This window comes from Sarcophilus harrisii, chromosome 1 (assembly GCF_902635505.1).
Source record: "Sarcophilus harrisii chromosome 1, mSarHar1.11, whole genome shotgun sequence".
Taxonomy (NCBI): domain Eukaryota; kingdom Metazoa; phylum Chordata; class Mammalia; order Dasyuromorphia; family Dasyuridae; genus Sarcophilus; species Sarcophilus harrisii.
Window position 1 is genome coordinate 328,559,363 of NC_045426.1, and position 27,600 is coordinate 328,586,962.

The 27,600-nt window shown below is 32.5% G+C and overlaps 1 protein-coding gene across 2 annotated transcripts in view; it reads left to right on the forward strand.

Moving 5' to 3' along the window:
• The window catches only part of TGFBR1 (transforming growth factor beta receptor 1), a 50,716-nt gene extending 37,376 nt beyond the window's left edge, over nt 1-13,340 (forward strand). For both annotated transcript variants that reach the window (XM_031945531.1, XM_031945532.1), the window contains exons 6-9: nt 409-565; nt 5,484-5,608; nt 7,910-8,040; nt 9,038-13,340. In XM_031945531.1, coding sequence (XP_031801391.1) covers nt 409-565; nt 5,484-5,608; nt 7,910-8,040; nt 9,038-9,163 — 539 coding nt within the window. In that variant the 3' untranslated portion in view covers nt 9,164-13,340. The remainder of the gene's footprint in view (nt 1-408; nt 566-5,483; nt 5,609-7,909; nt 8,041-9,037) is intronic.
• The last annotated feature ends 14,260 nt before the right edge of the window (nt 13,341-27,600 follow it).

The following is a 27,600-nucleotide window of genomic DNA, read 5'->3' on the forward strand; positions in this document are numbered from 1 at the left end:
CTTTGTTATTCTTTATGTAATTTTTTTAAATTAGATTTTTTTTTTTACTCTCTAGAATAATATTACACTGTTCTGTTCATCAACTTTGGCAGCATAGAAAAGTTGCTTGCTAATTGATTGGGGCAGGGGGAGAGCAAATTGGGATCAGAATTTCTGTGACTAATCTCCAGAGTTAATGTTTTTCAGTTCTTGAGTTAGTAGAATAATAGAATTCTTCAAGCTAGAAAAGACTACTAGAACATATATTAGACATAGTCTCTGAAATATTTTCTACCCACCTTTTTATAGTAAGCATTTCTTTTATTTTTTTTTTGTATTTTATTTTTGTCCTAAAAAAAAGATTGATAATTTGTGGCTACTGACATATGTTATCTTTTCTACATTCATATTTAACTTTTGTTCCTTTAGGCAAACCAGCAATTGCCCATAGAGATCTGAAATCAAAGAATATTTTAGTCAAGAAGAATGGAACGTGCTGTATTGCAGACTTAGGACTTGCAGTAAGACATGATTCAGCCACAGATACAATTGATATAGCTCCAAACCACAGAGTGGGAACAAAAAGGTAAAAAATTTTAAACAGTATTTAATTTGTATTCCTCCCCTTCCTATTTTGTATTTAATTTCTCTTGGTCTCAAACTTATATTTTATTGATTTCCTATACCCAGTTGTTAGAGGGACTTAAGTTCTTTGCATTCAAAGTGGGAAACTCTGAGAAGCACACTTAAAGAAAAGGTGCAAATTAGAGAAAGTGGATACTATCTTTATCACACACTTAATAGGTAAGAAACTTTTTTCAGCTTGCAACTTTAAACTGGAATAGCCCTTAATCTTTGGATAGAAGAGTGACCTGCTTCTGTCCAATAACATCTAGGCTTTGTTGGGACCTAGTTCTAAGAAGGGGAAAGTGCTTTGGTCAGTTTTGATTCCTGGGGAAATTCTAGAATGGATCATAGTAGTTAATAAAAATCTTAGAAAACAATGTAATGATTACAAAGAACCAGCATGGCTTTAAAAGTAGGTTCTGTGAGTCTAGGATTTGGCATTCAGCATCACAGGCTATATAACAACTTGTAGAATTTAAAAACAAATTACTGTTTAGTTAGAAATACATCAAACTCCCTAGAATTTTTTATTTATGTAAATATATTTTTTGTGTAAAATGTACACATGAGTTATAAATATGTATAGATGCATGATTAGATTTTTTTTTTCTTACAGCTGTTACCTAAAGATACCCTTCTTAGATGAAATTAAGTATCCTTAGCTAATATTTAAGGACATTCATAGTGGCTTTATTATTGTATCTGAAATTATGGGATCTTAGGGCTAAAGATGGAGGGAAGCTTAAAGGTGTTATAATTTAGTTACTTTTAGTTTGTAGAATGCAAACATAAGGCTTTGGTAGCAAATAATAGGATTAGAACTATTAATTAAAAATCTAGGTCCTTTGACTTCACATCTTGTCTTTTCATTTTATAACTCTCCCCAAGCAGCTTTTTTAGATGTGTTATCCCAGAATCATCTGATGAATTCTTTCACTTCTCTGTAAAACTGGTATTTCTGTATATAGCATTAGGTCATTATGGAAAAATACCCAGAAGATTTTTTTTTTTCCTTGAGTCACTTTAAAACTCTTATCAAAAAGGTTTGTTCTGTTTAAAAATATTTGTTCCTGTAGGGATATATAAAGTCTTAAATGACCAGATCTAAAAATTCTTGTAGTAGTAGTTTTATCTCATTTTATGTGTATGAAAGAAATAATGGAGTAATTTCTGAAAAAAAGATGCAGTGTGTTTATTTTGAGTGATACTTGGCACTCTTTGGAGAGTGATCAGAAAAAAAAAACAATCATAGAGGGTATTAAGATAAGAGGTACTAATGTGATTATAATTTCTGATGCACAGAGTGAAAGTATCCAGACACATATTATGTATTTTACAGCATGTTATATTTATTCAGCAGGATATTTGAGTTCTAGTGTATGCAAAATACTGTGAAAGACAGTGAGGTATACAAAAAAATAGGCTCTGCTTTTTACAATCTTTCCATCCATTAGATGAGAAAAGACACAAATATATAAACAAGAATAACACATACATACAGGCATATATTCAAATGCATAAATGTGTATGCATGTCTCCTATAGTCCATGCCTTGCAAAAAGGTCCTATGAAGTACCTTCAAATATTAAGATATTTCAATTTCTATTTTTGAAAAAGTATGGTCACTGGGACTTTTTAAAAAATTCTATAGGAAAGTTTTTCTAGAGAACAGCTTATTTAGCTCATATCTTTCCCAGACTATTTAAAGTACTTCCCACAAATCCCTTTGAAAGTCTAAGAATGCTAACAAAATAATCATTAATTAAACATTTCATTTGTAAATAGTATTATTTTTAGATAGGTCATGTTTTTGATATAGTAGAGTTATGTATATTTTTTCAGGAGACCCCAGTTTACTACAAAATAGAAACTACTTTTTAAATCATTTTATAGGATTTTTTTTTTAAGAGAAGCAACCTTGTATTCTGGTAAAACCAATGATTGTCATGTCAGGAAACCTGTGTCTTGGTCCTGGACCTACACTAACTAAATAAGCTATAAGACCTTGAACAGATCCGTAGAGCTCACTTTTATTCCTGTGGAAAAGTAGGTTAGGGTTCAGTTGTGGAGGGTCTTAGTCTTGAATGCTAATTTGACAAGTCTGGCCTTTTATCCAGTAAACAGAGGGAAACCTGAAGATTATTGAGTGAAGGAATAATGTGATTACAACTTTGCAGTAAAAGATTAATATGGTAATAGTCTTCTTAAGGTAAATTTGGAAAGAGGTAGATGGGTGAAATTCTCCAGGATGTCTAGACATATACCCATAATCCCTGCTATTGGGAAGACTGATGCTGGCAGATCTCTTGGAGTATTGAGCTTCAGTGGACTAAGTCATTCATTGTTTACTCTAAATTTAGCATTGTTACAGTGAGATCCCAGCCCAAGATAGAGATTGAAGAATCAAAGCTCTTGTGCCAGTTGGAGTAGATATGGGACTATGGCCCTTATACTTTCAGCCTAGGAGAAATAGGGAGGTTCATTTCTGTCTGTCTCTGTAATTTTAGTCTGACGAGATAGTTTGAACAAGAAAGAAATAGCTATAAGTGGAAAGTTAAAAGTATTTTGTGTCTCTAGACTTAGACAAGAGATAATGAGAACTTTAGAACAGAGTGGAAATATTGGGAATGGAAATAAAGGGAAAGATATTTTGAAGGTAAAAAATATGGGACCTATAGCCTTATTAAATAAAGAAGTAAAGAATAGAAAAGAACTAAGTTGACTTCATATTCTAAACCTGAGTTTTCTGGGAGGATATGATAGGTTCCCTACTTCTGTCCTTTGGGGGCCCAACAAAGTAAGTCTAATCCTTCTTCCACATAATAGGGCTCCAGCTATTATGTATTGTTCCTCCCCTCTAGTCTTTTTCAGCTAACACTCAGCATCTCTGAGATGCTTTCTGAGATTATACTGGTATAACATGGTCTCAAGGCCTTTTCTGTTCCAGCTACCTTCTTCTCAAAGTTCTACAACTTATCACTGCTCTTCTTCAGAATCTGGCACCCAGAATTGTATTTAGCACTCAAGTTGTGTGGTGAGACCAGGGGAGATAATAGCCAGATCATGACCTCCCTTATCTTGATTGCACTAGTCTTTCTGGGATGCTGTTATTATATTTATTTTCTCTTAAAGTTCCCAGATTTTTTTTTTGAACTGCTGAGCATACCTACTTGACCACAATAGTTTATACATGTAAAGCTTTTTTTAATGTAATTTTAGAATTTAGAACTTTGAAAATTGAGAATAAAAATATTTTATAATTTCTAAGATAATACCTATTAGATAGCATCTTTTATTTTGGCCGTGTATTCTAGCTTGCCAAAATCTTTTTCTGATCCTATTTCTCGCATTTGTTGTGATTGCTCTACCTCCTAGGTTTGTGTTATCTGTAGGTTTGATGAGAATAGTTTAGTTTGAATAGGAATGATAATTGAAGCTATGACAGTGGATAGGATCATCAAAAGAGATTTTTGATACCAAGAGGTAGGAAGTAAGAAGATCCACTTCTTCATTGCATAAGAAGGTTTTTTTTTTTCCTTGGAATTGAGGGGGGAGGTTTATGAGGAAGTAAAAGTGAATTTTTTTAAAAATCAGTAGCATTATTTAAAACAATAAGAGGAACCAGTGAACTGAACAGATGAAAAAATTAGGAAAATACAGTGAGAACCAGGAGAGTTCATTGTTAGCGAACCTGTGAGAAAAGAGTTCTAGGAAGGAAATTCATCTTTAGTGATAAATATAGAAGAAAAATCACTAAGAAACTGAGACTAGGGTTTGAACCTTGAATTTCCTACTGTCATTCTTTGTCCCTTTTACTTTGCACACAGATCTTTCTGTGTTGCAGCTAGCTAGCTCGGCAGTCTGCCTTATCAAGAAATCAGTGCTGTGTAATATATGAATCATTCTGTCACTGATAGAATGATCAAGTTAGGATAGTATAGTGAAAAAAATTTTTTTGGTCTGAACCCATAATTTCATTAGTATTAGAAACTCTCAGCAAAGAAACTTTCTCTGCCAACACAGATGGTTCTACTTTGTGACTTTATATCTTTATAGAGTTGCCTGATCTTAAATGATCACCTGGCCAGTATGTATCAGAAGTAGAATAATTTTATAAGTAAATGAAAGCTAAAATTTAACAATATTCATGATATAGTTAAGATTACAAGAACTAACAGTTGTTAAGGATATTATGAGTTCAACCATATATCAAATTTGAATATGGGAAAGAATTAAGAGATTAATGTTTTTGTTCAGTCATTTTCAAGAGTCTGTCTCTTTGTTGAGCAAATAATTGCGCAGTCTGGGTACCGTCATTATGCTGCTAGTCTCTGAATAAGTGTCTTTATAATAAGAACATGAATAGACACTAAAACATTTTATTTAATAATCAGGTACCTTCATACTTCATTTATTGTATATTGATACAGGTAACCCTTAATTTGAATTATCTACTCTTAAGGGGGGGGGGTATATGATGGGTTTTCACATGTAAGTGTAAATACGGAAGAATTCTTCAGTTTTATATGTTGGTTGTTTTTGGAGTTAAAATTATAAAATGGTCTTTAAAGGAAAAAAATTCATTCAGATATTTTTGAATACTCCTCTGCTTATCCCTATAGACTTCTCTAACTTTCTTTAAGCCACAACTACAATCTTACCTTCTAAAGTAAGCGTTCCCTAACCTCTCTTAATTCCAGTGCCTTTACTGTTAATTTCCTGTATATATATATATTTGTAGTTTGTTTTGTATACATTTGTCTCTCCCTGTTGAGGGCAGGGAACTGCCTTGTGTCTTCTTTTCTATCCCTAGCTCTTAGCATGATACCTGGCACATAAAGAACTTTTAAGGTTTATTGATTGATTTTTCTTAATAGATACATGGCTCCTGAAGTTCTTGATGATTCCATAAATATGAAGCATTTTGAATCATTCAAGCGTGCTGACATCTATGCAATGGGATTAGTTTTCTGGGAAATAGCTCGGAGATGTTCAATTGGTGGTAAGTTACAATTTTAGACATATGAATATTATCTCACTATCTCAAAAGGTTGTGAGGAATATGCTTTCTAAAAGCTGCACAGGACAATATAAATATAAAGCTTTTAAAAAATATATAAGGCTTTAAAAAATGTCCCAAAGGATATTACAAATAAATTGCTAAAATAAAGCCTTTTAGTAAATCTACTATATAAGAATGATCTCTTAATTCCACTTATAAAGGGAAAGAAAAGGGAGGCATTTTCAATTATGGAAAAGAAAATAACCTGTTTCTAGGTATCTTTCTTTTTCTGCCTCTGTGTCTCTATTTACCTTTTTCTATTCTGATGTTTGGAAATACCTGTTAGGGATAAATTAAATTCATGTTATACTGGAAATTATCAAAAGAATAGTTATCTGTTCAAGAGTAGTTGTTACGTAGGAATCTATTTTTATATATTACATGGTTCATACCTTGAACTGGGAAGAATTTCATCAGGTATTGGTGTCAACAAATAAGCTCATTCCAAAGAAATTTTCTCACTTAAACATCAGTTCCTATAATACCTTTTCCCATTATTCTTATTTCCTTTATGATATATGCTTAATTTAGAATGTGTTGTTATACACTATATCTTTTTGTTCTCATTTATGAGTTAATCAACATAGACTGATAAATGTATACCCATTTAAAACAGTAACACTTACAAGAAATTATTTTTTAGAAATGTAATAATAATGCATTTGGTAGTAGAATGAGTCCAAAGAGAGGATAGATTAATTTACCTCTGTTGTAGAAATGCATGTGAAACCGGGAATGACAATTTCCTCCCAAATAGGTAGTATTATAATCATTAAAGTAATGTACTTATATACCCCTTACATTCCCATTGTTAAAGAAGGGCAACGCTTAGAAGTAAATCATTCTTCTTTCAGGCTTCTGAATTTTAGGACCTCCTATATGATGATATAATTTGTCTTCATTAAATATATTGTGACTTGGGTTTTTTTGGGGAACTTTCTGGTTTCCAGTCTACCATCTGAATCCATGTGTAAAGAGGGCAGATGTATGCATTTTTAAAGTATCTTCTGTTTGATTGTTTTAATATATTGGATAAAGAGACTACTGGTTGAGAGGAAGAACTATATACCCTTTTAAAATAGGCTGAAAGTTAGGCTATGGCATCTAAAAAAATAAGCAGGAGTAAAGGAAATCCATAGGGAATATTTCTTTTTTATGGGAAAGAGCAGATTATTGACAAATGTGTAACAGAGAATAAAGAACTTTAAAATCAAGTTATATCTTCTGGGTAGAGAAGACCAACACTAATAATGAAGATATTTGTTTTTATTTTTGTATGTGATATAAATGGGTAAGAGTCTTGTGTCCATATATCTATACAACATATATTTATATAGTATTTTTAATATAACAATGTGTAAGATAGGCTCTTAAAGAAGTATATATGGATCTAATGTCTATCTCATTACCATGGATGCATATAAAGTAATATATACAAATAGCTTTATTAATTTGATAGCATATAGGTGATATAAACATCAGTGTGCCAATTTATTGTGGAGTTATTTAAACCGATATTCTCTTTGTTTCTTTTACTTATCCACTTAGAAATGAGGGCAATAAGTGCTATCAAATTAATAAAGAAGCTTATCTATTTTAGTTTATTTTATAAGGGTGTCTACTATAGGCAAAATGTATTGTATTAGTATATAAATGTTACAAACATGTGTGTATTTATATATAATATATGTATTATACACATGTCACAGGCCATTGTATTGTCATATGAGTTGCCTTTTGTATGAACTAATTTAAATGCATGGAGATAAATGACAATTGACATTTTGGATGTCAGTTTGTGCAAAACAGTATTCAGAACAAGCCGTAACTGCTTGAATATATACCTACGTAAACCTTCCTACAACCAGTATTTTAATCCTAATCCTGCTTCTCACACATCCTAGTTATATGAACATTTTACCTCTCTGTAGCCCTAAAATCTTTGCTTTGGTTGAATTAGTGAAGGAAATTTCTTATACCAAAAAAACCCAGAAATGAATAAATATTACATTCTTTTTGTTCAGTTACTTGACCTAAGCCACTCTAAACAGATACCTTCAGTGCAGATACACATCTTAGAGCTACTGATGTGATCTTTATTTTAAGAGGTAAAGCATGTTTCCCTGCTCCAAAGAAATTTTTTTAGTAAATAAAGAACAATCATCCTTGAATTAAATGCAACTTTTATAGTACTTTATAAAGTGCACATCTCAAATTGTATATATTTTTTAAACAAACTAGGAATACATGAAGACTACCAACTGCCTTATTATGATCTCGTACCTTCTGACCCATCAGTAGATGAAATGCGGAAAGTTGTTTGTGAACAGAAGTTACGACCAAATATTCCAAATCGGTGGCAGAGCTGTGAAGTAAGTGCTACTTATTATAATTATTGTACAATTTTTAGCTTCCAGTATTTAGGGAAAGTTTCATTTATTGAATTGAAGACAAGTATTATCATAAAATAATTTTCATATGAACTAATTTAAATTCATGAAGATGTATCAATTGACATTTTGGTAAGACACCAATTTGTGCAGAATTGTATTCAGAATAAGCCATAGTGCTTGAAGATACATATATTTAAGCCTTCCTATAGCCAGTTTCTTAATCATTAATTTCCTTTTGTACTCTCTTCCATTTTATCAGGATTGTATTGTGGGAGGAAGTAGTAGAATATAAGCATCATAACTCTTTAATTCCAGCGCAGATTGCTATTAAAGATATGTTGAACATTTTGAATTAGGATGCTTGGATAAAGATAGTCTACCAAAACTAAATTTTTTTGTATCAAAACCTTAATTTTTATCTTTTCACAGATAGACCTGTGTATTTCTCATTTAGTGAGATCTATTGAATAGTTCTGTTGGTAATCTTAAACTTTTATCACAGTCAAATACATTTATTGGAAGTTAATTGACATTTTGTTAATGAGCAATGGCTGAAGCTTATATTTTCTTGAAAGGATTATTTAGATTAAAATCTTCAAAAAACATAACTAAGTTTTGTAATATTGCATTACAAACTCAGCTTAAACATAACTAAGTTTTGTAATATTGCATTACAAACTCAGCTTAATTTTGGTATTAAATTTTATTAATTCTACTTTTAAAAGTTTAAAAACTGAAACATTTAAATTTTGTGGAGTATAAAGTGTTGATTTTGGACCAGTCATTTTTGTTCTTTGTACCTCCATTTAATCTTTCAAAAAATGGTTGCAAAATCCATTCTTGCCTTCTTTATAAAATTATATATTTATGCGTTTTATGTCATAAATATGTACCTATAAATGCTATAAACAAAAGTCTTAAGGCTATTTTCTGAATTACTTATAAAAATATTGATTTTTGTTTCCTATTTCTGCAGGCCTTGAGAGTTATGGCCAAAATTATGCGAGAATGTTGGTATGCCAATGGAGCAGCTAGGCTTACAGCTTTACGTATTAAGAAAACATTATCACAACTCAGTCAACAGGAGGGCATAAAAATGTAATTCAACATTTTAGCCGAATAACACTATAGATCCATATCTACTCCTGGGTTTTCGTTTGGAAGGTCAGTTGTTCTACCTCACTGAGAGGGAACAAAAGGATATTGCCTCCTTTTGAAACATGAAAGTGACAGTGGATTACTAATTCCCAGGATTACTGTGAACCCAAGAAGAAGCTGTGTGGGTTCTTTCTGTGCACTATGAACACCTCTTTCCCAGGACAGTAACATAAAAAAAAAAAAAACAGTTGTGTAGTCTCTTTATTTTTATTAACATGAAAGTTGTTTTTTAAAAGTTGATTGCCAGTCTTAACTTTAGTTATCTCTGCTAAAGATTTATCTTTTTAAAAGGGGGAGCTGAATTGTACAGGACGTTATTAGTAATGTAAGTGATTTAATTCTGGTTAGTACAATCTCAAAGTATTCTGAACCACTAAAATTATCCTTGATTCAGACTTTGAATGTACTACAATTTAATTTTCAGGATCTTTTAGAAGTAAACTATCCTTATGAAATTCACCTTGAATTTTAAAATGACCTCATCCAATTGAGAACTTAATTTATGCAGTTATATTTTGTATACTATTATTTCACTTATTCAGAATCACAAGCCTTCAAAATGAAATTGTACTATACCAACAAGTGCCACTTCTTTGTCTTTCTAATTCAAATTAGTAAAATTGTATAAAGTCTACTTGTATAATCTCATCTACAGAGGCTAAATTCAAAAGGTTAATTTAGCTGATTGAAAATACATAGTATTTTGGGCATATAATGATACCATTCTTTAAAAAAAAAAAAAAGCTTTCCAAAATATGCACCTAAACCACTATGGAAATTAGATAGTATTAAAAGTTAGCTGATTTACTTATGGTCATATTTTAACAGTATGCTATTGAGTTTTAATTGTAATATCAATAGAATTTTTAAAATTAAGTGGCACTCTTTAGATGCTTTTAGTACTTTAGTCATTTAAAATGAGCATCAAGTCTAAATTTTCAAAAAGGGGAAAGTTTGCTATATTTATCTGCTTGTAAAAAGTTGTTTGTTTATGACTCTATCCATCTTTTTCTTTTATCTGATCAAAAACTGTTTTGTTTTTTGGGGTGTTGTTTTTTTTTTTTTTAAACAATGTAATTACCACCCTGTTAAAAGTTCAGTAGATGTTTTTCCTTAGGAAAGTGAAAGCAAGTTATAGGTTGAAAGATAATGGTTATACAAAATATAAGTGCATCAGTTAAGTTGAAGCTGGAGTGCTTTTTTGAGGTATCATTAGAACCTGGAAGAAGATAAAGCTTTGAATTTAACTTTTTCTCTTTGTAATGTGAGCAGAATGTCACAACATGTTCAATATGCGTATTTGAATTTAATTTACTACTTGGTGTTTGAGACAAGAAAATCTGTTAAGTATCTGGTTTTTAAATCAAGTACAGAAAGTCATAGGCTTCAAATTAGCAAATTAAGTTAAAAGCTGTCCTTTTCTTCCAGTGCTTATGAAATCTTTTCAGTGTTTCCCCAGTTTTCAAAGTTTTTATTTAATCACTATAATCCATCCATTTCTAAAACATATCCCTCAAGGTAGCTGATAAGTTAAGTTTTGAATTCATAGTGTTATCCATTTTAAAATAAATAATTGGAGTAACTTCATAATATTTTTATTTTAAAAATGATAGCCATGCAACAGAATAAGAATTGCATTATAATACCTTGTCTCATAAAATCTGAAGGAACAAATTTGAGAGACGGTTAGTCCAAAACCAAAGTAATTTAGAATTAAGTGATATTATTTATTTAATTTAGCATTTATTTCACTTATTTAAAGACTTCATGAGTGAAACCATGATTAGTAGCCACTAATACATACAGTAGTAGTCTAATTTGCCTAAAATTGAGGGTTTTTCTTCCCCCTGTAGTTATCCCCCCCAAAAAAGTTTGGGAGGTTCATTTTTGTAATTGTTATATTAAGCAGAAAATACATGCCTCTAGCTTTTTGAACAATTTTTAAAAATTGAGATTTATCAGTTTGCTTATATTAAATTCAGGGGACCAATACATTTTATCATTTAAAAGATTTTATGTCATTTTAAGAATATACCAAAATTTCTTGCCTAATTAAAAAATTGTAATGTATGATTTTACAATTTGTGAAAAGTAAAACTTCAGCAAAGAACATATTTAATATCATTAGAAGAAAGGTTGAGTTAACATTAGACTGTTCCTGGCTACACTTTTCTTAAATCAGGGATTTCAATTAGTAAATTTCTTTATTAGGTTCTAATATAGTTTTATTTATGAATATGACTAACTGGGTCAGTGATGGTTTAAATAACCCCAAATTAATACTGGAAAAGATGGCTTAAAAGTAAAAATGAACGTTTGTGTGGCAATAACTCTAAGTGAAAATAGCTTGATGGTGTTAGTTTGGTAATATGGAAACAGTTGCCTTTCTTGCATGCCGGTTACATTTCATATATTTAATCCTAATGAGTAAAGATGTCATCTGTCCAGAAACCCCATCCTCACTCTGAAAAGGGAGCTACAAAACAAAGCATATATTGTGTCCACAAGCAGCACCAGTTCTACAATGTTTCTCTTTGCTAAATAATTTAGAGTTTACAACTTTTTCCTAGTGAATTTCTTTGGATTTCCCTAGGGTCTTATGGTTGTCCTACTGTTTAATACTATTTCTTAATTTTCTGTGAATAAGGCATGACAATGGCAACCAATTTTCAGGTTAAACTAGAAGTTATTAAAATCTGCCAGTAGATTGTAGCTTTCTAGGTGAAACTGCCACAGACTTGTATACAATTTGGGGAAATGACAGAAGTGCCAGTTGTAGCATTATTGATTGAGCTAAAAATCATGAAAAGCACAGGAGAGCCCCTCTACAATAGTAGATGTGTGTTTGAGACAACCTTTGCTTTAGCCAGATTCAAAATACAATCAAAAGGTGCCTACATTATGTAAGAATGGACATTGCTGTAATAAGTACTAAATTAACCTTTCCCTAATTAAATTTAGAAGGCTTGCTTAGTCTGTCATTTTGCATTATGTAAACCAATGTTTCCTAGTTTTTACTCAAAAAAAGTATGATATGGAGACTAAAAGTATTATTAAAAAAGAAAAATGAAATCTGTATTAGTTTTTGTAATGTTTCAACAATATTTGTGTCCTTGTATTGAAACAATGATTGAAAGCGAAATGTTAAAGGTATTTCTTTTGGCAAATGAGAGATTCTTGTTCAAATTTGGCAGATTTTAGGTCTTAGAAAATGACAATTCTCAGATAGTTTCAGTTCTTTAAGAGTGGTACTAGATTGGACGGCTACTGATGCTTCAATGAACTGTTTGAAATGCTGGAATAAGTTCAGAAAGAAAATGCTGGAATCTGAATGCTGGATTTCTTGGACGTTTCAGAGATGATAGTACAACATTGGCACTTTTCACTCCATTACTAAATTTTTATGAGTTATACTTTTGAAAATGTGGCTAATAACATGTGACTCTTTGTAGAGCATAAGTTTTCATTAATTTTTCTAAACAAAATTTGTAAAATAAGTCATGAACCATTTTTCATATCCTTTTTCACATCGTGCCATTGAAAATGATTATAGAGGTATTTGGTGTTAATTTACATGTAAAGAAAATGCTTCAATATATCATTTGCTTTAAACCTAAATTACCTCTTGAAAGACCAAGGTACATTTACCTCATTGTGTATATAATATTTTAATATTTGTCAGAACATTCTCTTGATTTGCAGTTGTTTCTATAAACTATGGGTATTATATCGCTAAATTTACAGCTCCAATGGTACTGTTGTTTATAATTGTGCCCCATATGACACTATCTATCCTTTTTATTTTCTGTATTTTATTGTATTATTACAAATTGTTGTGATTTTCAATATAGCATATGCCCTTCTAGAGATGTACAAATTATGCCCTGTATAAAATTTACATTTTAGGTGAATAAATTTGCAAAGCTTATAAAGAAGAAAAAAAAATCACAAATCATTTTCCCCAGAAAATTTTGGAAATTATATATTGTATTTGTAGTACATAACCAAAATGGATTTTAAGTAGAAAGTAGAAGAGTAATGCTTATGTTAGCATTTTAACACTACAATAGAAAGATTAAAGAAATGCAAATAAACTACTTTTTTTCCAAGCACTATTATTACAAGTTTGTGTGTTGAGTGTTTTATATACTGTAATTCCTTTTTTTTTTTTTTTTTTGCTGACGCAGTTGGGGTTAAGTGACTTGCCAAGGGTCACACAGCTAAGAAGTGTTAAGTGTCTGAGACCAGGTTTGAACTCGGATCCTCCTGACTTCAGGGCTGGTGCTCTATCCACTGTGCCACCTAGCTGCCTCTATATACTGTAATTACAAGCAGAAATGAGCCATCACCATTAAGAAACTTATATTTATAAAATGGGTGGAGGACAGGTGTTTTGGGGCAAGTTGGTTGAGTAGTTGTCATGTTTAATTTCTGCTCTCCTTTATCACTTCAAAGAGCAAGAAAAGCAACATGCACATAGGAGAGGAAACAATACAAAAGGTAGGAGGAAATACCCAAGAGAAGTTTCATAAAAACAGCAGAGACTAGAGAAAGGAATTAGCAATAGGATTACTGATATGGAAAAATAATAAATATTAGGTAACAAAAGACAGAACTCTCCATAAGAAAGGAATGTTGCAATATGAACTAGATGCTCATTCACCCAAAACTGAAACTGGAACAATCTCAAGAAACTTTAGAATGATTTTTAAATCTTGAGTTTGGGAGGACAATACAAGGAAGGACATTTATTCTATTATTAATAAAAAGATAATTGATTTAGAATAAAAAGTTAACTCAAAGCAATGAGCAGTAAAAATTGTATAGATGGAATAAGTAGCACACATTCAAAAATTGATAAGGTAAGATATTTTAAGTATTAACAAATCAAATACAATTGTAAAACTTGAAGACCTTACCTTGGCAAAATAATCTGACATTTAATGGTCTCCCAGAAAACCATAGTTTTCCAAGGACTCCAATGACTATTTCAGAAAATCATGCAATACTACAGTGAAGAGACTGTATTCACATACTACTGTCATAAAGCAACCTTAAGTTTAACTCAGATCAAGATGCACATATTTAGTAAGTAGTCTGAAGAACGAATTTTACATATTGAACACTAATTCAAATTATGAAGATAGATTATTCATTGGCAACAAGAAATAAAAGGCTCCAATATAATCAAAGGGAAATTGGTTGATTCTAAAAATATATTCCATAAAGCATGCTCTCTAAGAAAAGATTAAACTCCAAACATTCTTCCTAAGAAAATCAGATATGCCATATTTGACATGCTCAGATTATACCTTGTAATTCTAGCTATTAAAGGCAACACAAAAAGGTGTAGACCTAAGTGAGTTACTAAATGTTGAATAGATTCAAAGAATAACTCATTGATCATTATGTTAAAGAAAATGATATACTTTATGAAGGGACTGCAGTCGGGTTGGGGATGCCAGTAATTTGGCACTTTTAATAACAAAATGGGCCATGATTTGAGCATACAAATAAAAATAAGAACTCCTACAATCCAGCTGCTATCAGATTTTTATGGTTTTTATTCATTCTGTCTACAAATCCAACAATCCTAAACAAGTACAAAGTAATTTTGGAACTCAGATAGGAGGACCAAATCTGAAATAAAAAATTTTGAACTGACAAAATATTTTTTAAAAAGTTCTTAACTAATTTGACCAAGATTGGAAGAGAAGAAAAACCAGTATCAATTTTGAACTAAGTTCGGAAAGGAGAAAGGCAAGGGGAAGAGTTTGAACAGTACAATGTAAGAAAACAGGATTGGGAGTCAGAGGACCTATGTTCACATCCTAACTGCCACTTACTACTTAGGTGACCTCCGGCAAGTCAGTTAGCCTCTGCCTGTTTCCTCATGTAAAAAGAAGGGGATGAACTAGATGAATTGTAAGAGTCCTTCCAGATCTAATTAAAGCAAGTTATCTCATTAAAGTCATAAACTCCCATGCTAACTATATGTTATCAACTGAATATATAAATGAATGGCTTTTAAAAAAATATTGTATAACATAAGAAAAGGATTACCTCAATCCAACTCAAAAAAAAAAAAATCAAACAGTTAAACTCTCAAAGAAAGACTAAATGAATTTGAGTGAATTCTGTATTAACATTTAAGGAAAAATTAATTCCTGCAGTATATAAGCTATTCTTGAAAGTAGAGGGAGGAAGCCTTTACCAAGCTTCCTATTGGGCAAATAGAAGCCTTAACTTGGGAGCATTAAAAAAGGAAAAGTCTATAGGACTAGTAATAGAAATTGATGATGTACGGATAAGTAGGCAGTATAGCAATATATCACAAAAAATAATCACATTACCATGGATTCAAGAATGCAAAAATGATTAAACTTTAGCCTAATTAATCATCTTGATGACAGTGACATAAGGATTACATCAAATGCAGGAAAAGTTTTTTAATATAATACATTAAAATTGCTACAACAAATACAAAGCATTTATCTAAAACAAAGGCCTAGTATTATTTGTAATAGGGAAGCACTAGAACTTTTCCAAGGGAAATCAGTGCTGAAGTAAAGAATGTCCATTGTGTTCACTATTACTAGGTACATTAGTAAAAAGGCTAACTACAAAGAAGAAAATAGAATTGAAGCTATAAGGAGGCAAAACTATCTCAATTTATAGTTTAATTCCTCAAACCAGCCTCAAATTAAGCCAAAAGCTTGAGGAAAGTAGCAAGACAATTCACAAAAATCTTGATTTTTTTTTTAATGTTTCTAACAATTCAAAAGTGATCCTATTGAAAAACTGAACTGCATAAAATAACTGTGAAGTAACTTATTGTGATTCCAAGAATCACCTAGAAATAATAAAAATAGAACTACAAAAATAAGTAAAGGAAAATCTATTAAAGTAGGAATTGAGAAGTCCTGGAACGTTGGGCAATGGCATGTCATTTAAAGCAGAGCCAGTATACTTCAGTAAAGAACAGGATGAGTAATCAATCGATATAAATAAGCAGCTCTCAAAAGAATTAAAAACTAACTGGTGACAATTGTATGTAAGATTTCTATTAATAAGAAAAGATAAAGTCAAAACTCAAGAGTTCACCTTACATCTAGCAATTGAAAACATTTAATAGTGGGTAGGCTATAAAAAGACAAACTACTGCAGGGTTGATGAATAATAACCAAAAAATTCCCATAGACATCTAAATATTTTAGCAGAACTTTTTTTTAAGGCAGCAAAGAATTGCAAATAGATCTATATTTATTGGAGAATAATTAAATGATTTGTGATGTGAATGTGATGAAATGCAGTGTTATGGGAAATGTTAATTCTGATAATACTGAAAAGCATAGAAAGACATCAGTTGAAATAAATTGAAGTAAAACCAGGAAAACTCCAATAATAACATCAAAAATCCCTGAAAACTGTGAGTATTGTGAAATTTTAATAGTTAAGCTTGGCTCCAAAAAAAAAAAAAGATACATGAAAAGACACTAGGGGTGCATGTATGGGGGGAGGGGAATGGATCAGATTATCAGACTTTCAATTAGACAATTCATTTGGTTTTTATGTGTTTTTTTTCCTCTAAACATTTGTTATGGGGGATTAGTCTTGGAAATACACAAAAATCCAATGTGGGTGATACAAAAATAAAAAATACAAATTCAGGTTTATTTTAAAATTTTTACTGATTATTAATTTACATGTCCTTCATTTCCAAGTATAGTCTCTCCAATCATCAGCCATCCTTTGTTATAAGGAATAAATAACAGAGGGAAATGCATTTCAGCAAAACTTACTAATAGTAACAATCTAATAAAATATATGTAACATTCCACATCCCTAGTCCTAGAGGAAATTTAGTTCCTTAGACTTTTTTTTTTATTAAAGCAAACCCATTATTATTTTTTTTAGACTCAGAAATTATGATTATCTCTTATTTTTGCTTCCCCCTTGCCCCTTTTAACTTGTTTCTTTTTTTTTCCTTTTGGGTAATATTTATTTATTTATTTTATTATTTTTTTTATTATAATAACTTTTTATTGACAGAACCCATGCCAGGGTAATTTTTTTACAACATTATCCCTTGCACTCACTTCTGTTTTGATTTTTCCCCTCTCTCCCTCCACCCCCTCCCCTAGATGGCAAGCAGTCCTATACATGTTAAATAGGTCTCAGTATATCCTAGATACAATATATGTGTGCAGAACCTAACAATTTTCTTGTTGCACAGGGTGAATTGGATTCAGAAGGTAAAAATAACCCAGGAAGAAAAACAAAAATGCAAACAGTTTACATTCATTTCCCACTATTCTTTCTTTGGGTGTAGCTGCTTCTGTCCATCATTGATTAATTGAAACTGAGTTAGGTCTCTTTGTCAAAGACATTCACTTTCATCAGAATACATCCTCATACAGTATCGTTGTTGAGGTATAATCTCCTGGTTCTGCTCATTTCACTTACCATCAGTTCATGTAAGTCTCTTCAAGCCTCTTTGTATTCATCCTGCTGGTCATTTCTTACAGAACAATAATATTCCATAACATTCATAAACCACAATTTACCCAACCATTCTCCAGTTGATGGGCATCCACTCATTTTCCAGTTTCTAGCCACTACAAACAGGGCTGCCACAAACATTTTGGTCCTTTCCCTTCTTTAGTATCTCCATGGGGTATAAGCCCAGTAGTAGCACTGCTGGGTCAAAGAGTATGCACAGTTTGATAACTTTTTGTGCATAATTCCAGATTGCTCTCCAGAATGGTTGGATTCGTTCACAACTCCACCAACAATGCATCAGTGTCCCAGTTTTCCCACATCCCCTCCAACAAACATCATTATTTTTTCCTGTCATCTTAGCCAATCTGACAGGTGTGTAGTGGTATCTCAGAGTTGTCAATTTGCATTTCTCTGATTAATAATGATTTCGAACACTTTCATATGAGTGGTAATAGTTTCAATTTCATCATCTGAAAATTGTCTGTTCATATCCTTTGACCATTTATCAATTGGAGAATGGTTTGATTTCTTATAAATTAGAGTCAATTCTCTGTTTTGGAAATGAAGCCTTTATCATAACCTTTAACTGTGAAGATATTTTCCCAGTTTGTTGCTTCCCTTCTAATCTTGTTTGCATTAGTTTTGTTTGCACAAAGACTTTTTAATTTGATGTAATCAAAATTTTCTATTTTGTGATCAATAATGGTCTCTAGTTCATCTTTGGTCACAAATTTCTTCCTCCTCCACAGGTCTGAGAGATAAACTATCCTATGTTCCTCTAATTTATTTATAATCTTGTTCTTTATGCCTAAATCATGGACCCATTTTGATCTTATCTTGGTGTACAGTGTTAAGTGTGGGTCCATGCCTAATTTCTGCCATACTAATTTCCAGTTATCCCAGCAGTTTTTGTCAAATAATGAATTCTTATCCCAAAAGTTAGGATCTTTGATAACCCATTATTTTCAAGGGATTTCCTTTCCCTTTTCCCCATTCACATCTTTCGGGCATCCTTTCTCATGGGTCAGAGCCCGTAGTGATCATTGTGGAGAAATTACTCCAGGAAAGTTCTGAGAGTCGATCTGAATAACAAGTAGATCCATTAAGTTCCAGGTAGGATAAAAAAAATGCCAGCTCTTTCTGGACTCAGAGTCATGTTAGCATGGAATACCTTTGCTCTGGTATATTAGTTTTTTTAGAAAAGATAGCCTTGCCCATTCAAGATAATTGAGTCTTGGCAGAAATGGCTAATTGACTTGTCTGCACTTAATGGCATGAAATTCCCTAATCATGGACATCCTTGTACCAGACTAGCATATTCCTGTTTGCCCACTGAGAGCTGTTAAGTTGGGGGAGGGAAAACAGGGAGGAATGGAGGTGTTGCTGATATAGTTTGCATGGCTTCTATGTAGTAAAGACAACTTCTTCTGCCTCAGACATTTAACTGGCTATGTAATCTTGGACCACTGACTTAAACTTCTAAACCTCTGTCTTCCTCAGCTTCCTCATTTGTAAAGCAGGTATAATAATATCTACATGTCTACAGAGCTGTAGCGATCAAATGGCAATGTGTGTAGAGTGCTTTGCAACCTTTAAAGCTCTTGCAGGGCATGTAAAATGCCAGTTATTCTTAATAATCTTTGTCATTATTCATAATATCATATGCACAGACTACCTTTGCCTTTTGATCACAGAGGGCAAGGAACCATTCAGGGATTACTAACTACCTTGCCACCACTGGTAAGGAAAAATAAGCCTTGCTTCCTTTCATTCTTGGGTCAACATCACCCTTACTCTCTGGAACTTTGAGACAACTGCCAGAACCCTGAAAACTTTATGAACTTGGGACTGGTTCAAGAAACCAATTACCACAGAAACTACTTGCTGTTCTAAGAGCAATTGAAACACTCCATATTCCCTATATCAGTGGCCCGAAAGACCAAGCTCTTACTGGTTCAGGACAGGATTGGGGGAAAGAGACATTGAGGTCTGAATATCATCTCCCTGCTTTTCCTACTATTTGTACTGCTGAATATAGCCATCACTTGAGTCTTGGAGACAGTCATCTTCTGTTCTTACTATTTGATTCATTGCTTTGCCCAGCTTGCAAACACAATTTTCATATGTATTCCTGATCCCCTTCCTAGTGTAAGAATATGGGTATATGTTTCATATAGTCTAGGCTAAGAAGCTGCCTCCAAAACATATTTTAAAAAAGAAGCTGCCTCCATGTAAGACAGATTTTTGAAGTACTGGTCTGATCATATTTTGCTTAAAAAGTTTTAGTGCTATAGTATAGTATAAAATAGCATCTCCTTTGACTTCTAATTCCCTTTAATTATCTAGCTCTAAAACCTATCTTTCCAAACTATTTTTATATTAATTCTCCCATACTCTGATTTTAGTCAAACTTGTTCCTTATACATGACATTGCATTTTCTGTCCCTTGTGAATGGAATACTTTCCCTTCCACTCAAATCTCAATCAAGGTTCTATCTCCTATAAAAAGTCTTTCTTGGACAATCCTAATGGTTAGTGCTCTCAGTCCCCATTCCCAGCCACCAGCTAGAGGTGGCCCCAGCCCTTTTAAATTATTTTGCATCTATTTTGTATGTATTTACTACCTTTATGTTTCTGGGAAAGTCAATTAATTCCTGTCAACCTCAGTTTCATCATTTGGAAAACTAGGATAATCATAGCATCTACTTTCCAGATAATAGAGATATTTGAAATATTTGAAAGCATTTTATAAACCTTAAGGCATTCTATAAATGCTAATTATTATTAGTATCTGTGTAAGTATTAGTTACCCCCAGTAGAATGTAAACTCCCTGAGGTTTTGAGTAAATGCTTGTTGGATGTGGGTACTTATAATGGGTGATTGTCCCTTGGAGCCCCAATTCTAATTATCTAAATCAAATACTGATCAGCAGAGGAGATAAAGTTTAAGCATCATCTACTTCACTAGCTGCTGAATGTAACCAAATGACTTCTGAGTCACCTCAGGGCATCAAAAAATCTATTCAACTTGGGAGTCAGATCCCTTCAATTTGGCACATATCTCTATCTGTCACTTCACTCTGTCCTGCTAACCAAGGAAGTTTTCATTTGGGACTGATGGCATGAGTAAGACTGGTTCCAACTTAAATCTAAAAACAATTGTCCATTCCCTAACAGAGACTCTTCATGAGCTGGCTCCAACTTACTTTTCCAGAATTATTTCACACTCCATTTCACACAGTCTACATACTAGTCAAAGCAGACTGTTCATTGTTGCCAAATCTTGTGCTTTATTATTGTTTGTACAAGAAAATTCTCTGCCCCATATAGCCCCCATGCCTGAAACAATTTTTCATATCTCTGACTCCTGAAATCCTTTTCCTTCCTGACCGATTTCAGATATCACCCTCTCCATGAAGAAGACTTCCTGATCCGCCTACCTAGAGATGATCCTTTTTTTCTATAATCTTTCATTTAACTCGGATATCTTTTATATCCTATTATATTCTAATCTGTATTATAGTTATCTGTCCACATGTATTTTCTGTTTACTAGATTATAAGCTTCTAAAGGGCAGGTGGCATTTTTTTAACCTATGAGGGAATAAGTTTGACATCTGTTGGTGATTAAGGGCAAGTAACAAGGTTTGGAAAAAAGAAATCTCCTAGGGATAGAGAACCCAATTTTATTTCCTATAGGGGATAAAATGGTAACTAAGAGATACTAGGTACCAGGTCAAGCAAAAGTTTTCCAAAGAACTCCAGATGGGAAGTGGGAATGGTGTTTGTGACAGTGGTCTAAAGCTGTGGCATTCAGCACAGATGCAAAAAGCATATACTATGAAGGGATGAATTAAATGACATTTTTTCCCCTCTTGCAGTTTTCCTCACAAGGCTGCATTCTTTTAGTGTGGTACAGTGCTTTGCCAAACAGTCCATCCTTAGTCCTTGGCATTGGTGTTACCTTAGGCCTACATATTATTATTACTTTTCATCTTTCCATTTCTAGGACCCAGCCCAGTACATTGCATCATAGTAAGACTTTAATAATAATGTGCTGAATTTAATTGATTCAAGATTCTAAGAGCCCCACTATCAGGTCTGTTTTCCAAAGAGATCATAAAAGAGGAAAAAAGGCCTACATGTGCAAAAAATATTTATAGCAGCTCTTTTTGTAGTGGCAAGGAACTGGAAATGGGAAGATGGAAATGGGAAGGAAATGGGTAGATACCCATTTGTTGAGGAATGGCTAAATAAGTTATGGTATATGATTGTAATGGAATATTATCCTATAAAAATGATGAGCAGGCTGATTTCAGAGAGGTCAGGAAAAACTTACATGAATTGATACTAAGTGAAGCAGGCAGAACCAAGAAAATATTGTATATAGTAACAATAAGATTTCATGATGATCAACTGTGTGTGATAGACTTGGCTCTACTCAACAATGTGGTAATTCAAAGCAATTTCAAGAGACTTGGGATGGAAAATGCCATCTGTGTCCAGAAAGAGAACTACCAAAGCTGAATATTGATTGAAACATTGAATTTTCATCTTTTTGTTTGTTTCTTGTGGGGTTTTTTTCTTTTTTCTTTTGATCCGATTTTTCTTGCACAACATGACAAATACAGAAATATGTGCAGAAGGATTGTACATATTTAACCTATATCAGATTGCTTGCTGTTTTGGGGAGGAGTGAGGCAAGGGAAGGAGAGAGAAAATTTTGGAACACAAAGTCTTACAAAAATTAATGTTGAAAACTATCTTTACATGTATTTGGGGAAAAAAGATTCTAAGAGCGCAGAGAACTTTCTCAAAAGAATAAGTTGTACAATGAGGTGAGTCAACCAATATTTGCATACTGAGAGTAGTCTATGGGGACTGAAGATGGACACAACATAGTATTTTCATATTTTTTGTTGTTTGCTTACCTGTTTTTTCTTTCTCATTTTTTCCTTTTTGATTTGATTTTTCTTGTGCAACATGATAAATGGGGAAATATATTTAGGAGAATTGAATGTTTAACCTACATTGAATTACTTGCTGTCTAAGAGAAGGGGCGGTAGGGAGAAAAATTTGTAACACAAGGTTTTATAAGTGTAAATGTCGAAAACTATCTTTGCATGTATTTTGAAAATAAAAAGCTATTATTAAAAAGAAAAAGAACAAATTGTACTTGAAGTTTGAAGGTCTCACTTCAAAAGATAATTAGCTCATGACTTCTAAGGTCAAGTTAATAAACATTTTTAATGATCTCCTATGTTTCAGGAATTGTTCCTTTTTAATTCTTCAGTCTATAATCATATAATTTCTTAAACTGAGTCAATTAGAAAGAAAAGGATATATTGGTATTTTTCTAACTAGATCTCAATAGATGGCAGTATTGGACTTTTAAATCAGACTCAGAAAAGAACAGCTCTAGTTTTCCATTCATTGTAAGTCTGGGCCACATCTGACTTGTGTAAATCAGCAAAGGGGACTGTATTTAAACAAAGCACCTTTTATGTCTTTTATTCCTATTCCTCAGGAAGCAGTGAATAAATAAGAAATTGAGTGCAAAAAAATTAGTTTAGAAATGCTTTTGCACATAAACATGTTTTTTTTTTCAAAATTCTCACATTTGGAACAATAAATAGAGGAGGCAGAGAAAAATACTGACATTTTAGCATATTAGAAAGCAGTCTTTCTGAAAAGAAAGACTGAAAAGAAAAGAAAAAAAAAACACTGAAAAAAGGGATTTATGATAGTCAACTGTAATAAACCCCTGTTGGTTTAAGGGAAGAGAAGTATGATTTTAATTTAATTTTATCTTCACAGAAATCCTTATGTGCCACTAACTTAAGGATATTCTTTTAAATTGTGCCTTTAAGTTATTTTTGGTAGATTTACATATTTATACAAAAATGTGAATTTCCATCAAAGTCCATAGCTTACTAGTATCCCCATTAGATATCCCTTACTTCTGTTAACGAAAGTCATGTTGAGAACAGTTCAATCCATCTCAATCCTCTACTAGGAAATAAGAAAAGGGAATGATCATTTATTAAGTACCTACTCTCTGCCGAGGACTGTACTAATGCTGTATAAATATTTTCTCTTTAGGTATTATGTGAAAAATATTTGATATTGAACTATGTAGCAACAGGCTAAAGATAGCACCAATATTTGGAATTCTCAAGTATGGCTTAAATAATAACAGGCATTTATAGGTATTTCAAAATTTTCAAAGCATTTTTACATATATTATTTCATTTGAGAGTAATAAGTCTAAGATGAAGACTCTACAGGTATCAAAGCCCCCATTTAATAGATGAAGAAACCTAAGCCTAGGAAGCTTATGTGATTTGCTCATGGTCACATAGCTACCAAGAGCCAGAGGCAATATTTGAACTCGGTGTTTCCAGACTCCAAGTTCAACTAGTCACACTGCTGCTTAAAATATAGAAGTGGTAGACTCCTGGCTATAGATGAAGAGCATGTAGCAAAGGGTGGTAAGAATTTACTTGCCCTTGTCTTGTCTTGTCAATCATATTATGGAAATAATAAATGGAAAGTGGAGTAAGAGGTAGAAACCTATATATATCTGCTAAACCAGATATTACAGATGGCAGCAGGCTAGGAAAAAAAGTAAACTCAGACACCCCAGTTAATTGCAAGAGAGGAAGAAAATAGCATAAATCATAGGAGACCGTATGCAAGAAGAGAGTCAGCAATAAAGCTTATGGCCTTGGATGTTCATCTATAAATTGACAAAATGTGGGTAATTAACCAAGGGAGGACTCCTTCAAATAAACCAGTGAACTGGAGATCTTAACACTAGGAGATTAAGTAAGCCACATAAGAATCACTGAGACTTGATGAAATGACACTCATGATTGGAATATGGTTCTGGAAGGGTGTAATTATTCAATAGAAACTGGATGGGTGAAAGAGGAGTGGATATAACTGAACACTGCATATTTAAGATACTTATGTGAAGAAATCCAGGAATAGGAGGAAGTGGAGTGGTTCACTTCCTTGGCTGATATTGCCTATTTCAACCAAATGAAGTACAATAGAGAGGGTTACCCAAGCAATTTTGCCCTTGGGGTATTTAACTGACCACCTAGAAGGAAAAAAGAAACACAAGAGCAGTATGTGAAATATATTACAAACCTGGAACAATAACAAGGTATGGTAGAATGGTGGTTTTCAATTAATTGGGACAATTATCTGCTAGAATTTCTTCCCTTTCCCTTCCTCCAGAGTATCTGTTTTGTTGATTTGCTTTAATAATATTTCCATTACTTAAAAAGTATAAGGAATTTAAACTATAAGTGGTGTTGTTTAGTTGTCCTGGCACTCTATCCACTGTGTTCCCTAGTTGTTCTTAAACAATAAGGGGTATTTCTATTTTGTATCTGAATCTCTCCAACAAAGAGAAATTAGTTATTGTGGGTGGAATTATGGATGCTTGTGAGAAAGCTATTGACACATCTAATAATTTGAGATGGACATGGAGGGGGCAGTCAATCACTGTTTGATAAGTTTAATGAGCATCCTACTTTTGAGTTGGGGGAGTAGATTTCAGAGAAAGTACAAGTAGGCTCCAAAAGCCTAAAAATGTTATCAGGGAAGTTGGTCCAAGAAGGATGGGAAGTCTTCAAGAATAAGATTCTGAAAGTACAAAAAAAGGAATACTTACTATGAGGATTAAAAGGGAGAGCTGTTTAAAAAGACCAATATGGATTTATGGCCTAATTTAGATTTTTAAAAGACACATACAGAAGACAAAAAAGAATATATAATGGAAGATGAATATAGTTCAAATAGTATTAGGAAAATTCAAGCTAAGAATATTATGTTCAAGCTCATAATGAATGTTAAGGTGCTTACAGATGAGGAAGCTGAAATATGGAGAGGTTATATGACTTGCCAAAGGTCACACAGCTAGGAAGAATATGGAGCAGAATTTGAATCTAGGTCTTACTAACTCCAAATCAAATGTTTTATCCACAGTACCATACTGTTACATCCCTTTGATTTTTCTCTTTCCCTAATATACTAGTGAAATAAGGTCACTTCTCTTTCTGAAACAAACAAAAAATGCAGCTATAAATCACTCCATGAGGTTGAGTCTTGAAGTAGGAGTTGCCAAGTATAATGGAAGTCACTTGTGTTACACAGGTAAGACTCAGATGAAAAGCAACTCAGCTGATGAGACAAGGAAAACTCACAGGGGCAGTTGGAAGAAGCAAGAGAAAAGATAGTCATTACAAGATGGCAACTGCATTTATTTTTTATTTATTATTTATTTATTTATTTATTTTTGGTTTTCATGGAATCCTGAAGATTTCTATTTGGTAACAAAGTTTTAGAGTTGAGGAAGCTGAGGCAAACAGAGCTTAGGTGGTTTTGTGAGATAGCTAGAAATTATTCAAGACTCATCTTCCTGATTACAAGTTCAGCACCATATCTACACCATCTTACTGCTTTTAACAATATCTCACCATTGAACATTTGACTGAAAGATAGAGAGAAAATATGGCCCCACACTTCCTTTGTTCACTATAAAATAACTTTTAAGCAAGAGAAAATTCAACCTCAAAGACTTTTCTCCAGTAGGGTGTCTCTTATACATGTCAACATTACACTTAATTCCTTGAAAAATATAACAAAGATAACTTCATCTGATGACCCTTTGATCATTAATATAAGATTAAACTTACTGAAATTGTCACTGTAACATTTAGTTCAGTAGGCTTCCTTATGATCTGCCAAAAGGGGATCAAACTCATGCTCAGTGATATCCTAGTCATATCAAATTAAGAAATCTTTGACAAAATAAATAAAAATGCAATTCAATAGAGACCATATTTCCATTGTCAATACGCAATTCACAGAGATGTTTCTATTTGAGACAAACATCACTGCTCTACAGTTACTGTTAATATATCCTTAAGAAAGAAATATTGAGGGAATGAAGGTTTGGGTTGACTATTTAGAGTTACAAAATTAACCGCCTATGTACACTTAGAAAAAATTTAGAGTTACAAAATTTAGAGTTAACAAAATTAATTCAGATGCTATCTTCTACATGGTTAGAGAGGGTATTTTTAATGGGGACTTATGATATTAAATAAAGAGAATGTCAAAGATATGAGAAGGAAATTTTTCTTGTAATAACTATTCAATGCATTTTAGGAAAAAATTATGAAGATAATTTTATTATGAGTAAATCTGAGAAAATTTGTTTAAAGTGATGACTTGAGAGATACTAAAGATATTGTTTGTAGAGAAATTAAGAGGAATAGAAAAAGACTTCTTTCTTGATGGAACTGCTTTAACTTTTATTTTGTGAGAAATATAACATTAAAAAATATCCATGGATCACCTTCTGAAAGAAACCCCAAAAGGAAAATTTCAGAAATGTCATAACTAAAATCCAAAACTTTCACATCAAAGAAAAAAATATTACAAGTATCCAGAAAGAAATACTTTAAGTACTCATGTCTCATTCTGGCCACTAATTCCAGGGAAATGGAATTATGAGGAATAAGGAATCATTCGTGATCTCTGTCTGAAGAAATGTGGCTATAAATTTAGCATTTCTAAATCACAAAAGGGAGTCTCAGGCCTGGAGTCAGGAAGATCTAAGTTCAAATCCAACTTCAGACACATACTAGCTCTGTGACCCTGGGAAAGTCACTTAGTCCTGTTTGCCTCAGCTTAGTCATCTGTAAAATGAACTGGAAAAGAAAATGGCCAACCACACTAACATCTTTGCTAAGAAAACCCAAAACGGACGCATAAAGCCTCAGACTAAGCAACTTAACAACAACAAATCACAAGAGAATAAGCAAATCTTTCTAGGCTTTATATATTGCATTTTGCAAACGGT